Source organism: Podarcis filfolensis (assembly GCF_964270895.1).
Source record: "Podarcis filfolensis genome assembly, chromosome: 1".
NCBI classification, from domain to species: domain Eukaryota; kingdom Metazoa; phylum Chordata; class Lepidosauria; order Squamata; family Lacertidae; genus Podarcis; species Podarcis filfolensis.
In genome coordinates this window covers 56,041,766-56,060,698 of record NC_139604.1, presented here as the reverse complement: position 1 = coordinate 56,060,698, position 18,933 = coordinate 56,041,766, and the positions used below count along the sequence as shown (strand labels likewise).

At 42.8% G+C, this 18,933-nt stretch overlaps 1 protein-coding gene across 6 annotated transcripts in view; it reads right to left on the bottom strand.

The window, feature by feature from the left end:
* Positions 1–18,933, bottom strand: part of COL18A1 (collagen type XVIII alpha 1 chain) — a 156,520-nt gene that overhangs the window by 19,671 nt on the left and 117,916 nt on the right. For all 6 annotated transcript variants that reach the window (XM_083611263.1, XM_083611265.1, XM_083611264.1 and 3 more), the window contains 18 exons: positions 17,765–17,903; positions 16,627–16,736; positions 15,173–15,199; positions 13,188–13,403; positions 11,765–11,791; positions 10,677–10,739; positions 10,440–10,526; positions 9,700–9,753; positions 9,394–9,552; positions 8,007–8,069; positions 7,816–7,860; positions 6,333–6,464; positions 4,947–5,018; positions 4,258–4,284; positions 3,201–3,245; positions 2,942–3,004; positions 2,236–2,271; positions 1,077–1,166 (listed from right to left, as the gene is read on the bottom strand). In XM_083611263.1, coding sequence (XP_083467389.1) covers positions 1,077–1,166; positions 2,236–2,271; positions 2,942–3,004; positions 3,201–3,245; positions 4,258–4,284; positions 4,947–5,018; positions 6,333–6,464; positions 7,816–7,860; positions 8,007–8,069; positions 9,394–9,552; positions 9,700–9,753; positions 10,440–10,526; positions 10,677–10,739; positions 11,765–11,791; positions 13,188–13,403; positions 15,173–15,199; positions 16,627–16,736; positions 17,765–17,903 — 1,455 coding nt within the window. The remainder of the gene's footprint in view (positions 1–1,076; positions 1,167–2,235; positions 2,272–2,941; positions 3,005–3,200; positions 3,246–4,257; positions 4,285–4,946; positions 5,019–6,332; positions 6,465–7,815; positions 7,861–8,006; positions 8,070–9,393; positions 9,553–9,699; positions 9,754–10,439; positions 10,527–10,676; positions 10,740–11,764; positions 11,792–13,187; positions 13,404–15,172; positions 15,200–16,626; positions 16,737–17,764; positions 17,904–18,933) is intronic.

Below are 18,933 nucleotides of genomic sequence, written 5' to 3'. Positions count from 1 at the left end.
CTGGAATTCAACTATTACAATTGGTCGATTGGTGAAAGTATTTCAGCTTCTCTGATGGAACAATCCTCTTCTCTCCCTCCCCCACCCCCCCGCTCGCCGGGATTCTGGGGGTTCCTCAGGGATACATTCCAAGTCCATTTGGGGCAGTGGGGGGGCACAAGGAAGAAACTCTGATGTGCTAACAGGAGTTCTTGTGCTGGCCCCCACTAGCACTATTATTTAGTTGAATCTGGCCCCGTATTTTCTCAGCATGAGAACCCACTGGCTTAAATCAGAAATCTAAACCTTGCAATCTAATACATGTCTACTCAGAAGAATGCCCAACTGAGTCCAAGGACATCTAGACCCCTTTGCCTAAAAACTAAAATGAGCAGGGGAGATTGCCAGGGAAGCCAGTCACGCCAACAAGGAACACGTAGAAAATTTTCTAGAGGCAATCACCTATTGGTTCAAACCATGGTTTAGCATGAACGTGCAAGCCTACAAGCTCCCCACCATGAGATTACAGGCACTTCCCTCCTTCTCAGTCATTTTGCTGCTGAGCTGCGCTGACCTAAACCATGGTTTGGCTTAGTGTGTCATCCGAACTCATGGTTTCAGCTCTCCTAGGCAAACCACAAGCTGTAGGTAAACCAAGAACAACCTTGGTTTTAGCTCAAGATCTGTCTGGAGAGAGCTAATTCATGAGCCCAGGTCTGGACAACATTCGAAGCAAAGCCATGGCATAGCTCCATGCAACACTGCGGCAAAATGGCTGGACATGAGCAAAGTTTCCATTATCTCCTTCCTGGGAGCCTGTAGGCTCACATGTTCGCACTAGTTTGCCTTAGTGTGGTATGTGAACCAAGCCAATATCTGCCAAGAAGGAAACTGAGAACTATCAGTCGTTGAACTTCAGGGTATTAATATTTTCATGGTTGATGCTGAACTAGAAAATACAGAAACAAATTACCCTTATAATTAGAAATAATGAATTGATTCTGTGAGGAATGGCTCCTCTAAGGAATCGTATCACAGCAAATAACATGATTTTGCAGAAGAGGAAGGGGTGAATAAAAAAGCACAAATATCCTTACATCATCACTGGGCAGGAGGATGACTTGTCCTGGAGGGCCGGGGGGTCCAGGAGGACCTGGCAGTCCTATTCCATCTTGACCTCGTTCACCCTCAAAGGAAAAGAAAGAGAACATTTGAATGTGGTGCAGAATTCAGCAGCCAGCTTGCTCACAGGGGCAGGACAGTTTGAGCATATAACACCAATCCTGGCCTGATTGTACAGTGGTACCTCGGGTTAAGTACTTAATTTGTTCCGGAGGTCTGTTCTTAACCTGAAACTGTTCTTAACCTGATGTGCCACTTTAGCTAATGGGGCCTCCCGCTGCGCCGCCAGAGCACGATTTCTGTTCTCATCCTGAAGCAAAGTTCTTAACCCGAGGTAATATTTCTGGGTTAACGGAGTCTGTAACCTGAAGCGTATGTAACCCGAGGTACCACTGTACTGGCTGCCAATTAGTTTCTCAGCCCAATTAAAAGTGCTGGTTTTGACCTATGAAGCCTTCAACAGCTCAGGACAACAAAACCTCAAGGACTGCCAACCCAGACGCTGCAATCATCATCTGAGGCTCTTCTTCGTGGGCCTTTTCTGCAGTGACTCCTCATTTGTAGAATGCCCTCCCCAGGGAGGCTCACCTGGTGCCATCATTTTATATCTTTAGATGCCAGGCAAAAACTTTCCTCTATAACCAGACCTCTGTCCTTTAACTATCTGTGGCCTTTTAAACAGGGATAGGGTATTGTTTTCGTTCATTACTATGGTATGTATTTCTGTGTTTTTATATTATAAACGGCCCAGTGATCCTTGGATGAAGGGCAGTATTAAAAATTAATAATAATAATAATAATAATAATAATAATAATAATAATAATCAAGTTTTTAGGGGGTGAGTTGCAAAACATCTTAACTGCACACATTCTAGCCCATTTTTTGTTTGTTTGTTTGTTAAAAGCATTTAAATACTTCAGTTTCATTTAAAAAATTGAAGCGGTTTACAACAGTTAAAATACAGTAACAACAAAATTTAAAACAGATCACCAGCTGACTATTAGGGAAACTGCTGCAAGCCAATCCTGGCCCAACTACACTTTACCATAACATGTTGTGTGCACACACGCACTCATACATGTGCACACACGCACACAAACAGAACTTCTCCTGAAATCCACGGGAGTACTTACTTTAGGCCCTGGGTCTCCAGCGTCACCCTTTGTCCCCTGAAATGAAAAACATGGGGGAGACAAACACATTTTCAGGGAAGGATACAGTTTTGCACAATGGAGAACTGTGTCTGGTGAAGAACTGTGTGGCAAGTGACAGCCAGTGTGGTCCAGCAGATGGAGACCTGGACATAGATCCAGAAGATCTGGGCTGAACTCCCACACTTCAGTCATGGACTCATTGGGTGGGCTTTGGTCACCTACCATCACTCAATCTGTTCTCCATTTACAAACAAGGAAGAAGAGTGATCCCTCTCTTGGGACTATCCTAGGGATGAGTGCAATTAATATTGTTGCATTTGAGGTGTGTGATTACTTACAGATGAGGAGAACAACATTGTCACTCTATGAGGGCACACACTAGACATGGGAGATGAGAATAATACAGCTGTGAAGTCCATGTTTCTGCAGGGTTTCTTCCTGAGTTACACTTACACACAGAAGGCTGCATCCAACTAGGCTCCACTCAGAAGGGAGCCATCTAAATTAACAAACGCAAGTCTGTTCATTTCAATTGGATACAACCTATTCATTATTTGTAGGGGTATCTTAATTTTCCACTATTTAGCTTTCAAAAAGAAACATTTGTAGGATATTCTTTTCTGCGAGTTTGTCCGAAAGGTGCCAAGAACGAGAGAGGAATGACTGCACTGAAATTCATGCTCACCTGTGGTCCTGGGAAACCCTCTAGCCCAGGACGACCATCCAGACCTGCCAATCCAGGGTCTCCCTGCAAACAAACAAAGGAGCCTAATAAGGGATCCTAACCTTCCCCACAAATGCCACTCAGCAATCCAGTCCAGCTCCCGTTCAAATATTTCATAGCAGTACAGTAACAGAACATCTCTTATAAGCCAGCAGTCATGGTAGGGGAGGTGGAGACAAAGTTCTCCAAGTACTTCTCAATATTTATGACATGGTCTTACCTTCACTCCAGGCAAACCTGGGAGGCCAGGGCTGCCGACATCGCCCTGAAAATTAACAAAAAGACAGGCAGAAGGCCTATTTTTACTGGTCACATTAAATAAAAGATGTGCTCTGTAATTTTTCTATTTTGTTTTTCCATTTGGGTCCTAGCCCAGGCTATCTTTTTGTGCTATTGATGGTGGGATGGAACTTGTGACAGTATGTGACACGTGTGCAGCACCATCTAAATTGGAATGGTCCTGTCTGTGCTCTGCTAGGGCAGTTGGAGAGATGCACCTTGCCCTTTCACCAGGGGTAGGCAACCTAATGCCCGGGGGCCGGATGTGGCCCAATCGCCTTCTCAATCCGGCCCATGGACGGTCTGGGAATCAGAGTGTTTTTACATGAGTAGAATGTGTGCTTTTATTTAAAATGCATCTCTGGGTTATGCATCTCTGGATTATTTGTGAGGCATAGGAATTTGTTCATTCCCCCCCCCAAAAAAAAATATAGTCTGGCCCACCACATGGTCTGAGGGACAGTGGACTGGCCCACAGCTGAAAAAGGTTGCTGACCCCTGCTTTTGACAGTCCTGTTTTTAGGTCAGTATGCATCCTTTGTGAGACCCAAGATGCTGCACCAAAATGAAGAGGTTATCCTAGTCTGAATGACAAGAGACAGGACTAAGGAAAGCATCGTGACAGCCTCATCTTGCCATACTATTCACACCTGATTCATTCATGCCTTGCGCAATATATTTCCACCAACCTGAGTTCCTATACTAGTTCAACACTCTGAGTGCTTCATTGTAACAACACCACAAAACTCAGTAGTCCTCTGCCCCCTCCACCATCCACATTTTGCCGTTATGGAAAGGATCTTAACTTGAGTAGGAAAATGATTTTTTAAGAAGAGCACTGGACACTAAATGGAGTTCAGATCAGGCAGAGAGATGGATACCTTCATTTGTGGGTGCAGTTCTGGCTTAAAACAAGCCACGCCATACTGCCTACCAACCAACTAGTTAAATACAGCAGCAAACAACAACAACAAAATAGTAACAGCAATAATTCTGACCTTGAGTCCTGGAAGCCCTGGTGGTCCCTATAAAAATAAAAATGGTCATCAACTCAGCTCTGACAGATTTCATGACCTATAGAAGAGCACAATCTCCTCAAAGCCAAATTTATACCTGTTGTGTGTATTTAGCATTCATTAACAATATTGACATAGCAGGATCCATGTTTTATAGTGTAACTTAAGGTCTGCTATTCAGATCTTAAGTATCACAGTCTACAGGCAAGGTCTGTCTTTTCAGAGTGTGCCTGACACTCAGCTGTGCACTAGGACATTAACATGGCAATTAGTAGAATATGCTTGTTTCTGTAAGAGGAACAACAACAGACTGAAGGTTTCCAGCTGGACACTGGCAACATGGAAAGCTTTTAATGCATGTCCAATATAGACTCAGGCAATAATATGCCATCATCCTGTAGATGAGGGGGTCAGAAGATAACTTCAAAGGCTCATAACTTTCTTCTTTGGTCTGCACCCCTTAATCACAAGTGGTAACACATGGCCACACAGTGCTATAAGGTTAACCTCAACACTCATAAAAAATATAAACTGATTAGCAGCCCATTCCTATGCATCTTTACTCATAAATAAAGCTTGTTGTTGTTCAAATCCTGCATGCTCCCCAGCAGGTGCTCACAGTGCTGGAGTCTTTGGAGGAAGGCAATGCTGAGAAATGGAATGCGGAATACCTGTGGCCCTTCTGGTCCACGTGCTCCAGGAACAGCAGAAACCAACGGCAGCCCTGAGCCCTCCATGTCATCCTAAGAAAAAATGGATGGTGTTAGTCTCCAGGCAGAACTGTCATCAGGTAAAGCCTGTGGAGAAAAGCCGTGATCCCTTGCCATCCATTTTGCTTGAGCAAGCCAGAAATGTCCAAGTTCCCAAATACACAAGCACAGGATAGGTCCCTCTGGAAGCAACATCAAGAAATCCCAGTGAGAATGAACACTAAGATAGTCACATCCCCAGGAGCTTCCTGTCATCCTCACCCCTCTAACTCCCCTACAGGTGTTTACAAACTACTTGGCAAATAATTGGCTGAGAAGTGCCACCGGACACTCAACTGCAATGTGGGTAGGAAACCCTTAAAAAAAGAGAGAGAAGCTACAGCCATGCAGTCTTTTGTCACTCACACTAAAGTCCCTCGTCCATCACTGACCAACAGAAAACCCTGCAAATGACCAGCTATGCCTGTTTCTAAGTCACTGGTTCTTGATGAGCTAGACTTGAGCTAAAGAGCTCCTTTTATTTTCAATATTCTGCTTAGTTCCTTTGTTCTCTTCCTTTCCTTCTTTGTTCCTAACAAACATTATCTAATTAGACAGTTGGTTCTTGCATACATTGTTGCCAAAGTCATAGGGTTAGTGTAAAAATTCCCATGTGCCTAAACCACTTGGTTCATTTCTATGGAGGTACGGAAATTGGGATTGACAGAGAAAAGCCAGTTGCTTTGGTCTTTGAGAGAGATGCAGTGGATAATTCTGACCATCTCCTGCTCCCTCAAACTACTCTACTCTTCCTTGCTTTTCCTTATACCTGGAACTCCCTTCTAAACATCTATGTGACATCACTCCGCTCTCACATCCTTCAAATCCCTCTTTTCCCAGGAAACTTTTGACTTAGTCCCTTAGTCTTCATCTCCTACTGAAGCAAAGTCTCACCATACATTTAAATCACCCCTCCCAAAGAATGCTAGGAAGCAGAGTTCAAGGGGGCTGGAAATTGTAGGTCTGTAAGCTGCAGTTCCCAGGATTCTTTGGGGCAAAAGGAATGACTGTTAAAGTGGTATGAATGTGTGGCTGTAGCCTGTGTGTAACTTAATTTAATGCACAGTCACCTATTTACCCTTGCCTCCACCTGTCTCTCCTCCTTTTATTGCCTTCATCCATGTTCACATTGAGTTTGAAAAGAGGACCTTTCCTATTTGTTTGGTAATCTGTTAAGCACCTCACACATTGATGGAACAACTATTAGTAGTACAACCAAGTTTTTCCAACATTTTGCACTTCTTGGGTCTTACGGGGCCCACTGAACAGTGGTGTATTCAACAATGGCACTTCAAATACGGTACTCACAAATCCGGGCCCAAAGGCTGGCCCAGGTGGGCCAGGAGGACCAGGTTGTCCTCGGGGACCCATGGGCCCAGGAAGGCCTGCCAGGCCAGTTTCACCCGGTGCTCCCGGAGACCCTGCATCTCCTTTACTGCCCTGGAAGAAAACAGGAAAGGATGTTTGAAAAGAGCAAAGAGAAGGAAAGCACAAGAGGGCCAAAAGGAGCCTGGTAATAGGATATTATGCACAGTATTTCTGAAAGAAAACCTTGCAATGCTGCCTCTCTCTCGTTACATGCATTACAAACATCTGTATGCGCATCACATCCCAGAATGGCACATGCTTCTGATCTGCGCTCTGTCGTCAGATGCTCACACTGGTTGAAGTGTACAATGCCACAAGTGTTACAATGATGTAAGTGTGTGCAGCTGAACAGAGGAAGCACCCTAAATTGCATAAAATTGGGGACTAACTCAGCCTGCATATTTTGAATTTTGCAGCTGTCGAATTGCAGCTGACTTAGCATGTAGATATGCACCACACAGAACCTCTGAATGCACACAACAGTTTATTTGCACTCCTGTACAGGAGTGGTTTCTGTGGCCCAAACTGGTGGTCTACACACACGTTTAAGTCTTTTACATAAGCAAGTGTACTGGGGATATGTAAGGAAATCTGATGTCAGACACACTGGCTTCAGGACTGTACCCAAAGTCTGTATTTTGTTCATTATCAGGCAGAACATGTGCAGTAAAAAGAGAAAGTAAATTATGGTCTATGGGAAGTGTAGCTTACAGGAAATATAGACTGCTTTTATTTTATAGCTAGATGCTATTGTCTTATCAGTGTTCAGTAATAAAGGCATTCTCATCTGAAATGTTTTTAAGCTTGCTTTTAATAAAATAATGTCAAAAACGCTAGAGGGGAAAAAATCTGCATCTTCTTTTACATCTCTTAAGAGTGCTGGGTTAATAGAAGGAGATGCGGATATATGTGTCTTTTCCAGTGACTAGGTGAGAAAAGAAACCTTACATGGTTATTTTTATTTTTTTTTAAAATGGGACTACCACCACCAATTAGGCCAGTTCAAAGAATGTGTTAGAAAACACCCAGAGCTGCATGTCATACTGCAATAGAGGGCAGGGGGCTTTCTCCCCACAATTCCACAAACCATTCAACATGCAGGATCACACTGTATTGTTATTACACCTCTGCACACATATCAAACTGCATTTTTTGGTGCCACACAAACACATGCGCAGAGATGTTACCTCCATTTTTTGTCTTCCCCTGTATGGGGCTCTGTAGTAGTAAGAAAGTATCTCTAACACATCAGGGGAGATAGGAAGCAGAGTGTTCTAGTTAGGTGGGGGAAAGTAAATGGAAAATAGGAAGGTTGAGAAGCAGGAAAAGAAGATTAAATGTCTGAACCACCTATGAGAAAAAGACAACCTCAGTCTTACTCTGTCCTGTCCTTGTATTGTACCCAGAAAGTGAGCTATTCTACCTTAGGTCCAGGTGCTCCTGGGAGGCCTAGTTCTCCTGGTTCTCCCTGGAAACAGCAAAGGAAAAGAAGTGTGAATGTGCTTTTCTTTTTTACTAAATTCAAGCCAGAGGCAGCCTATTTCTCAGGCTTGCTGAGGCAGGATTACAGCTCTGTGAAAGGAACTTGCACAGCTAAGAGAGAAATATACATACACTAGCTCCATTCAGTCCAGGCTGGCCAGCTATCCCATCTTTTCCTGGAGAACCGGGAGGGCCCTGGAAAAGATTAGAAAAGGAAAGTTGTTTTAAAATCTGCCATGAGCCAGCTTGCATCCATTAATCCCAAGCCCATTCCTTGTCAAAATATACCGTCTCTTCCCTTTAAACAGAACTACATATGGTACACGTCTTTGTGTACCAAAAGAATGAAAGCTATTTTCCACTGGACACAACTTTTGAATGAAAGATTACTCTGTGTGTGTGTGTGTGTGTGTGTGTGTGTGTGTGTGTGATTTATTTATCATTTTATTTATTACATTTATATATCACCTTTTTCTTCTAAGTAGCTCAAGGTGCTATACACGGTTCTCCTCCCCATTTCACCCTCACAATCCTGTGAGGTAGGTTAGGCCAGACATAGGCAAACTTGGCCCTCCAGATGCTTTGGGACTGCAATTCCCATCACCTCTGACCACTGGTCCTGTTAGCTAGGGATGGTGGGAGTTGTAGTCCCAAAACATCTGGAGGGCCGAGTTTGCCTATGCCTCAGTTAGGCTAAGTGATGATGACTGGCCCAAGTCACCCAGTGAGCTTCATGGCTAAGTAGGGATTCGAACCCTGCTCTCCCAGGTCCTAGTCCAACGCTCTAACCACTACATCACACTGGCTCTCAATGTGAAACCTTTCCCTTGCTCACTGTTTCGTCACTCCAAGGTGTGTCCACAAAGCACTTTTCTCCCTGTGATGCTCCGGGTGTGTGTTTATTCATAAAAGAAGCTCCATTGTTTGGAACTGTGCAGAGAAGCAACTTGGGACAGATTATCACACACACACACACCCCAAAGGAAAAGCAGGTTGCCCTGTGTTCCACAAACTACTAGTTTAGACTGTCATACTTGCACCTCTTGGCTACAAGATTGTGAAATATTCACATTATTATATCTCATGCTTATATTTGTGATACTGTTTTAGCTTTTGGTGATGCTCACACATATATAGGACTATTTGTGACCTATACCCAAAGCAGCAGAACAGAAGCCTAAGTTTCTTATATGCATCCAATTAATCAAGACCATGTTTCAGGTCAACTCCAATGAAAATGCTGCTAACGCAATACAGGGAGCCTATAATGTGCAATAACTTCAAGGGTTGGGTAATACCTGGCAAGCTTTTACTTAGTGCACTAACTCCAGCAACCCCACAGGAGCAAACAAAGCAGCAGGCAAAGGCTCCCACCCCTATCCATGCCTCTGAAACTGCAGTGGAAGAGTTGACAACCAAAGCCAAAGCCCCATAATAATGGGAGCTGGGGCAGTTTCTGGAGACAGACTCGCATTTTACCATCCTCAATTATTCCTTCCCCGCATCTTCTTTAACTTACAGGAGGCCCTGGAGGTCCTGGGCTGCCATCTCGACCTGGCACTCCAGGGAGGCCAGGGGGCCCTGGAAGGTCACTGCCATCCGTCCCAATTCTTCCAGGTTGTCCTGGCAAGCCAGGTACACCAGGTGGTCCTGGGGGCCCGGGTTGTCCTCTGGGGCCCTGAAACACAGGATTCAAAATCAGGTGTGAACATATAAGAGAGCATTTGTGGTGCAAGTTAACTTCTGAGGAGCATGCCATACACCACCTCCCCAGAAGAAATCCTTCTGAAGGCAGCACCTGTTCACACTGCTTTTTGGTACTTACACGTAAGGTTTCCAAATCCCCTCCAAAACCAGAGCCTTCCATATCGATAAATGTCTGGAAGAAAAGCACACTGTTCTATAAGCGCACCAATGAGAAATGCTACTGGGGTAAAGAATTGCATAACTCAGGCCTAACTCTGGCTTCCTTGCTGTGAGTTTAACAGTATAAGGAGTTAAGTTTATCCCGAATGAGAGAGTCAGACTCAAGACATTGTGAAGGGTGTTCTAATAATTGAGAAAGAAAAGTACTCTCTCTCTCTCTCTCTCTCTCTCTCTCTCTCTCTCTCTCTCTCTCTCTCAAATTGCCTAGTATTTACTTTTTCATTTATTATTCAATTGTTCAGCCTACAGCACTTCTTACAATAAAACATAACATTGGTGAAAGCAGTGCGATATTTAAGAGCAAAACAGATCATAAATACAGCAACAAATACAGCATGAAAAATAAACTCTGAAAAGGTCTGGGTAAATAAAATGATTTTTACTGGATGTAAAAAAAACACACTAAGAAAATTAATGCATACAATAAAAAATTATGCCACACACAGACTTGTTATTTTTTTAAATGGCAGAGTGGTTTATAAATATTTAAATAAAGGAAGAGAGAGTGAGAGAGAGGGAAGGGTGAAATATGGCTTCAGAGGAAAACAAACAACTACACCAGACAGCTTCAACCAGAGGGGGCAATGACAAGGAGAGCAGCTTCTTCCCATGCAGTTATTTTGGGTATCTGAGACTCACCAACTTGTCCAGTTTTGAACTGAATCCTGGTTGCCCAGGTGGCCCTGGTGGCCCAGGAGAACCTCTTGGACCGATGCCTGCATCACCCTAGGTGAAGAGAGGAAATGACAGAGCTGAGAGCATTGGCCACACTTTCAGAAAGCAGCCACAAATGAAATCTGCTCAGAAAACACCGATGGCTGCTGAACTTGAGAGTTCACTGATACCAGAATATGCCCATGTGACGGAAGCTCATACCTTTTCACCTTTCTGGCCAGGCTCTCCCGGCGTCCCAGGGAATCCTTGAGGGCCAACATCACCCTGCAAAGGAAATAAGTCAGGGAAGTGATGGCGTCTGGGTGATCCCAGAAGAGCCACAGAGAAGCATCTAAAACATGTTTATAAACACACAAACACACACACAGTTGCACATCATACCTCAGTTCACACACCACACAAGGTTTTCTTCTTGGTTACAAGCTCATGATTAATCTATAGAAAACCACAAGCCCAGGTTCAAATGATGCATTTGGCTAACTCAGCACATCACAGCTGCAGATAGGTCTGTGGAGGAAGAACGCAGCAGCAAGCTCCTTCCCAATTTGGTTTAGAGTGACATGCAAACCAGGCCACTGTGCAAGGCAGCTGAAAGTCACTCCAAGATGAAGTGCCTTCTGATGAACAGCACCTGCCACCCGGGCTCTACATTAAGAAAATCTGTTTAAGATTATAGATTATAGAATAGTAGAATTGCAGAGTTGGAAGGGACCCTGAGGGTCATCTAGTCCAACCCCCTGCAATGCAGGAATCTCAGCTAAGCAACCATGACAGATGATAAAACCAAGTTCCTGTTAAGAAGCAGTACACACACCATGCATGCTGGGGGCTTAGTTTACAATGTTCTAACTATTTTGACGTCTCATAAACAAACATTTGTGACAAAATACCAGACACAGACATGCTTGAAAGTGATGCAATAAAGTATTTCTATAAAATATTAATACATTTAAAACATTTTTATTTTAAAAAATATTTTTGTTTCATTTTCATTTTTATTTATTATTATTATTTTTAAACTATGATCAGGTTGTTTACTGTTATGTTTACTGTTACTGTTACACAGCACTTTGTCTCCACTAAAAAATTAAAAACCCCAAACAGGGATTTCAAAGTTCAGGAAAGGGAAACTCCAAGAACTGGGATTATTTTCTATACTCCTAAAATAGGCAAGAGAAGAAAGAAACTACTTTTTTATGGAAAGCACTAAAGTTAAATCTATTTCCCTATAACTATACCAGTTGAGGAATTTATCTTGAAAAGTTGAGGGACAAAAGAGCAGAACTTACTGGTTTACCATCCTCACCAGGATCTCCCTAGTAAGAATAAAACATAGGAGGTTAGCAAATGCCAGACATTTTCTACAAAGTTGTAATTCAGCAGCTATCATTTCAAGCTGCCCTAAGTCCCGGGCCTACTTTTCTTGGTACCTCTTCAGCACTTACAAAGCAATTGGGTTGAGACAGCTGCTGGGAAAGGCAAGCTTAAAGCCATAAACACTCCATGAAACATAGGAAAAATCCCTCTTGTCAGAACTTTCAAATGGTTTTAAAAATATACACGTACACTTGCCCTTCACCAGAAGGTCCCAGGGCAGGTTACAGTAAGAAAATATACAACTATAAAACAAATAAAAGATTTAGAACCATGAAAGAAGGAAGTGTAAAAGCAATTAAAACCAATTCAAACATTTAAAAATAACTCTGTATATAGAAACGGTTAAAAAATAGTTTACAGTACAAAGCAGACTGCAGGCTATGAAAATCTCCACTTAAAGGGCTTGTTGAAAGAGAAAGGTTGCTGAAGAAGGAAGCAAACAATGGGCAAAGTGAGCTATTGTAATATGGTTGGGAATGAGGAAGGAATTATTTGAGGCGGCTCTGATAAGGTAGTAAAAAGACATTTTTTAAAGGAAACTAACCATGGAAGGCAATGATCACACAACCACATACAGGAGGAACAGAGTATACAATCAAAAAAGCAGGAGAAAATTTCCCTAAAGAGAACATTATGCAGAAAACAAACTCAATAATGTGTGAAAGACTGATGGCTAATTTCATTACTAGTAGGGACTACACAGATGAGAATTACTTACATTTTGAAATCTCCATTAAAAAAATACCATCTGGGAGTCTGGTACAGGGGATCTCACCTGCAGCTCTAGAGGTGTTTTATAAGTTGGCCGTACACCAGCAGTTTAGGCACTTGCTGCTTTCACAGATCACAGTAAATCAAAGTTTACTATGTTTACTATGAAATGCAGTTGGTTCCTGCTTCACTCCTCCCCTTACATGAACAAGAGCAACAAATCACAGTCCCTGTTTTTGTGATACATCTCCGCTGGGGATTGTGGCTTGTTTTGCTCCAGCCCATGAAGTCAAGGTTTGTTCTTGGCTTACCAATCATTATTTGTTTGAGTGAAACAAGTTACAATCCTAATCTGAACATGACACTAGGACAGGAATTGTGGTTTGTTGCTTCTGCTCATATTACAGAAAGAGCAAGGAAGGTGCCATCTGTCTGGTAAACCATTAACTGGTAGTTTAACTACCAATAAACTATGGTTTACTGTGACGTGTTGACTGGGCCGTTATTTTAACAGCAAGGATTCAAAGACTGCAAGTGGTTTGCATAGCTGAAGAACCCCTTTTCCTCCTTAACACAAACCCTGCACTTGAAACCAGACATTACCTTTAAAAAGAGTTTACTTACAGGCTCTCCGTCCTTTCCAGGCAAGCCATCTTTCCCAGGCAGCCCTGGTGGCCCCAGGGGTCCTGGAGGCCCAGCAACCTGCTCCACCACAGAACCGTCAGGGCGCTGCACGATGGTCCCAGGAGGGCCTGGGGGCCCAGCAGGGCCAGGAGACCCTTGGTCACCAGGCTCCCCTTTCTGTCCTTTTGCGCCTGGATATCCGAAGCCGGCATTTCCCTAGACATGGTTGAAGGAGAGGGAGAGATGGAAAATGAAAGCAATCAGATACTATTCCTGTCATGTACTGCAGTTCTCACCCTGGGCCAGCAGGGGGATACTGTAGTGTAGAATGTTCAGGTCCACGTATGCAAATAAGGGATTGAAAGTGACGTTCAGTGATTGGATAGTTACAGAATGTTGTTACAGTTACGTTGTACTGGAGCTCTATATAAGCAGGCTAGCTGAACCCTTCAGTTCAGTTCTGTTCTGGCCTGTGAATAAACAAGAGCTGTTTGAAGAATCGCTGTGTCGTCTGATACGTTCACCCACACAACTTAACAATTCCCTCATGAGAATATAGAAGTGGGCATCCGGCAGATGTGACCCCCTTTACTACCAAGGCTTTCCTGCTTTCCTCTCTTGAAAGTATTTCTCTGCTGGTATCCATGTGCATTTTTTCTTTGCCTTCCTTTATTCCAGCCACAAATCCCTATCCTCTTCAAAATAATTGCTACTGGCAAGCTCAACACCAGCAGTGCTGTATATAAAGAGGTAGTTGAAGCAAGGAAGTATCCTCCTATGGCACACAATTGCCATATTGCAAATACAGATATCCATAGCACATACAGTTATGCACACCAACAGAAGAAAAGCAACATACGTAATTTTCAAGGAAAGATGAACAGTAAGTCTGATATTAATTACTGCCAAGTGCCCTTTCTGCCCATATGGGGCCGGTCCAGATGCCGCTTCACCATCCTGCCCAACCACCACCTTGGGTGGCAAGAGAACTAAACAGCTGCAACACACCTCCTTAAAGGGCCCCCACATGTGAGCGACAGGGTGAGCTGCAGTTCCATCTCCATTCCTTGGTTATTTTGCAAGAAGCCAAGGAACTCTCACAAAGGTGCGTTGGTTGCACACCATGTTCTAGAATAAGGCTGTGCATCAGCATCCTGGCTCTAGTTCTCTGTTAGTGCAGACATTACTGCATCGGAAACCACCACTCAGACCCCAAGGCACTATCTGGGCAATTGCTCATTTGGCGCCACTGAGTGTTAGAGACCAGATGATGGTGATGAGGATGATTTTATTTGTACCCCGTCCATCTGACTGGGTTGCCACTCTGGGCAGCTTCCAACATATATAAAAAACATAATAAAACATTAAAAAGTTATGTTCAGTAAAATATTTGGTCTGGAGTTATAACCAGTAAAATCTTAGGGATATTCACTATTTTACATAAATCTTAGGGGTGCATTACTGGAAGGATGTTGTTCTGTTACAGCTAGCATCCGTTTCAATCTCTGGCATGCCTGTCTGAACCCCTAGAGAGCCACTGCCAATCCATATAGACAATACCAAGCTAGATGGACCAGTGCTCTGACTGTGCAAGGCATAGCTGCCTATATTTCTATATGGATGAACTTCTAATTTACATTTAAAAATCCAAGTGGGACCTGCAACCAAGTGTTGCAGTGATGAATGCTTCTGCTCAGGGTTTCAGCCAGCCATGCCCTCTTCAGGTCAGTCCATTCCATTCCTCCTCTCCCCCTTGTTGTCGGTTCTCTCACACACAGCTAGAGCCCCATGGCTACTAAGCACATTCAGCTCCCAATGGGCTACTTTGGAGATTCACCCTTCTATGGTGCTGTTTTGGCTATATAACAATCCCCACTCTGAGAATGAGTTCCCTATTAGTGTATAGGATAGGTGGAATCCACCTAAATAAATTATCATCACATGAAACCACTTTTAAAAGCAAACAATGCAGCAGCTTGGCTCACCTTAACACCCAGCTCTCCTTTTTCTCCCTGCAAAAACAAACACAAGGCTTTTCAGTATAGTAAAACATAGCAAAATGAGGTTGAATTCTCTGTTTTAGGAAACAAACACCCGTGGTCAAATCCAACTGCCTTTTGTGGCAAAGGAAATTAGTTCATGGGTCATTTGTTTGACAATGGATGAATTAATTGATATGTTTTTCATGAACAAACAACCCACACCTCACGTCCCATAAGTTAAGTTTTCTACAAGACCTAAAGGCCCGCCCTGTGGAACGCCCTCCCATCAGATGTCAAAGCGATAAACAACTACCTGATATTCAGAAGACATCTTAAGGCAGCCCTGTTCAGGGAAGTTTTTAATGTGTGATATTTTAGTGTTTTTTGGTTTCTATGGAAGCCGCCCAGAGTGGCTGGGGAAACCCAGCCAGATGGGCGGGGTACAAATAATAATAATAAATAATAATAATAATAATAATAATAATTATTATTATTATTATTATTATATAAAAAAGGAAAGTTCACAGTACAGGGTTGCAAGCAGCATCTCTTTCAAAAAGGGGGAGCATTAGTGTGTGATGAACGTAAGAAGCCTCCTTCTTCCTGGTTCATACACTTCAATATTCACCTCTTACCACACTCTACAATCAGATAGGCTAGATTTTCCCCAGACTGGTGTCCTCCAAATATTTCAGGCTACAGTTCCATCAGCCCCAAGCGGTGCAGCTGTACTGGCTGGGGCTGATGGGAGTTGTAGTCCAAAACTTCTGGAGTGCACCAGGTTGAAGAAAGCTAAAGTAGGCTTTGTGTCTTTCCACTGGACAAGCAATTAACACTAAGAAAACTGTCCTCTGCACAGCTGCTGTTCCAGTTTTATGTCTTGAGCATAAACATGACCGAAAGATGAAAGAGAGAGCAGAAAGGTGCTGGTTGTGGGAAATGATTTCACATATTGGCAGCAGCAGAATGTGAGCAGGTGTCATAATTTTGATTATCTCCGATCTTCATGGCAGTACCAGGACTCCTTGAGTTCCTTCCTTCCTGAAGGCTTTTGTTCTAAAAGTTAGTGTTACTCTCCCCTCCATCATCCACAACTCAGGGAGAAACACGGCAGGATGAGAATTACAGCAGACCTTCTCAAATTTGTTTACAAACCGACCAGATTTGGTGAAGAGTCACTTCACTGCACATGCAAAAAAATAATAATCACATTTCGCCCCCACTTCATTCTGAAAGAGCAAAATGCCGCTCATCCCAGCCCAACAAGATGCTCAGAAACTCCAATCACAGTGACTTCTGCAACAATGAAGGCATCCGAGAGGAGGCAAAGCTCAAGGCAGGGAGTAAGTGATGAAAAGAGGGTGATGGTGAGACTCTATTCCTAAAAATAAAAATAAAAACTTTGTCCCTTTTGGATGATGAAAACAGGAAAGGAGATCCACATGTAATCACATTACCTTTTCACCTTTAGCACCATTTGTCTGCAGAACTCCACCAACTCCAGAGTCCCCTTTTGTGCCACGTTCACCTTTTTCACCAGGGTCTCCTTTTTCTCCTTTGACTCCAACTATGATGGAAATATAAAGATAAGCATGTGTAATTATCTGTTGTGAAGGTAATTCTGCATTTCTGCAAAAATGAAAGAATGAAAATCAAGACGCTTGGCATTCAGATTCAACATGAAAACACTGTCAGACATTAGTGGATTTATAAAGAAAGGTCTTTTTCTTCTTTATAATTCTAATGGTCATGTCAAGAGTTCTTCTGGTAAAAGGGGTTGTTTGTTTTTAGTAGTATTATTACCTACTGACATGAATGACATTTATAAAAGTGTACTCTTCATTAAATTAACTAAAATAATCAAATAAACAAACAACTATTGGTGCCTTTCTATACCCTCTCAACTTTAATCACAAGACCTGACCTTCCAAAGCCCCAGTCTGAAAAATCATGGGTAGACATATTAATGGCAGACATATTCAGTGCATGCTTTGAGTACAGCATGTCTTTCATACTAGGGGTGATAGATGTGGCATAAAAAGAGGCTTCATTGGCATTCTCTCTGCTGTAGTTCAAAACCTGTTTCCTCATAGCTGCTCAACTGAAATTGCACGCTTGCATACCAATGAACTGAATGCTGATTCAGTTGACAAACATGCCCCAGCCCATGTTTCAAGGGGCATTGAAGTATGTGTGTGTGTGCGTGTGTGTGTATTGCAGAACTGTTCCACGGGTGTGAAGTTGTGACCTTACAGGTGCCAGGCAATCCGTGTCATCCATAGCCAGTTCCATTAACATGAAAGTGGTTTGTTTATCAGTGCCCACTGCTAGAGAAGAAAGGTATGTTTCGGTTGTGTTCAGTAAGGATGCTTTCAAAATCAGTCCTGCTTTTGCATTTTAAAAAGCTACATCTGGTTCACCCTAACTCCCGAGGCCTACATTTCTACTTGCTCTGAGCAAGCACCACAAACGTTTTTCCCCTGCCCGAAGGTTAACATGAGGAATGTGTGACATTCAAGGTTTTTCTTTTGAATAGTCAGAACTATAATGATTTTTTTAAGGGACTGTTCCCAACCTTAGAAAAGCTAGGCTTACCTCCTGAAGACAATGGGGGCCCCTCTTCTAGTTTGGTTAATTCAGTTTGCAGGTGGAGTTTCTCTTCTGGCTGGGTGGGCTTTTTGGCAATTGGGGGAGAAGTGACAGGTGGTGGTTCTGGCAGACTTGAGAGTGATACCTGGGCCAAGGGAACAGGACTGAAGTAAACAATTACTTGTTCTGTCCTAGGCAACCTAAGGCAAATGAACTCTTTGCTCCTGCAAGCCTAATAACAGGGAGCTCTTGCACTGTTGATCCTGCGCTGTAAATACTTCACCTCAAAATAACAAGGAAAATTTGAACTGCTTGAGAAAAAGAATAAAAGGAAAACTCTTGTTATCTAATTTTTGAGGGAAACACACACAAAACTGCTGATGGGAAAATACTTTCAAGTGTTGCAGAATACAAAACATCTTCAGAAAAAACAGTCCAACTGGCAGACAAACTGTTTCAGCAAAGTTGAAGCAATGCTTTGGGACAATACAGCCTTACTCAGATTCCCGGGTCTTCTCTATCAGCTGAAAAACTACTGAATGTTTCAAAATACACACACATACACACACACACACACACACACACACAAAGTCGGTTTGATTCATGCAAAGCTTTCATTTTCTGAGTTTGATTAAGCTCAAAATGGAAGTTTGAAATCAGGAGATAGAGATATTTCACAGACATTCATCATGGTTTACTGGGATGGAATTGAAAAGAAATAAAATAAGCAAATAAATTTACTTTCAGGACAGCTGGTTTTATCTGCAGTTACTATATTTGCAGTCTATGTATGTTTACTCAAAAGCAAGTCCTACTGAACTGAATGAGGCTTCCTCCAGAGATGGGAGGAAAGTAGCCTTAAAACAAAAGACAGTACAGTTTTGAAAAGTTCAGTGTTGTTATGAAGTTTGTAAATGCAAGTTTGATATAATTCAAATATTCATTGCACACATACGTCTTCCGCCCACCCGCCCCCCAAAGGTTTCAGAATTCCCAGAAACTTTACATATTTGCCTAGAAAACAGAGAACAGATCGCCTGCTATTACACCTCTGGCCAGTGGGTGGCACAGATGTTCCACATACAAATGCATGAAAAAAAGTGAAGACAGTCAGAAAATCTCTTGGAGCCAGTCATGTGTCTAGCATCTTTTGTCCTAGTTTACATCATTGGATA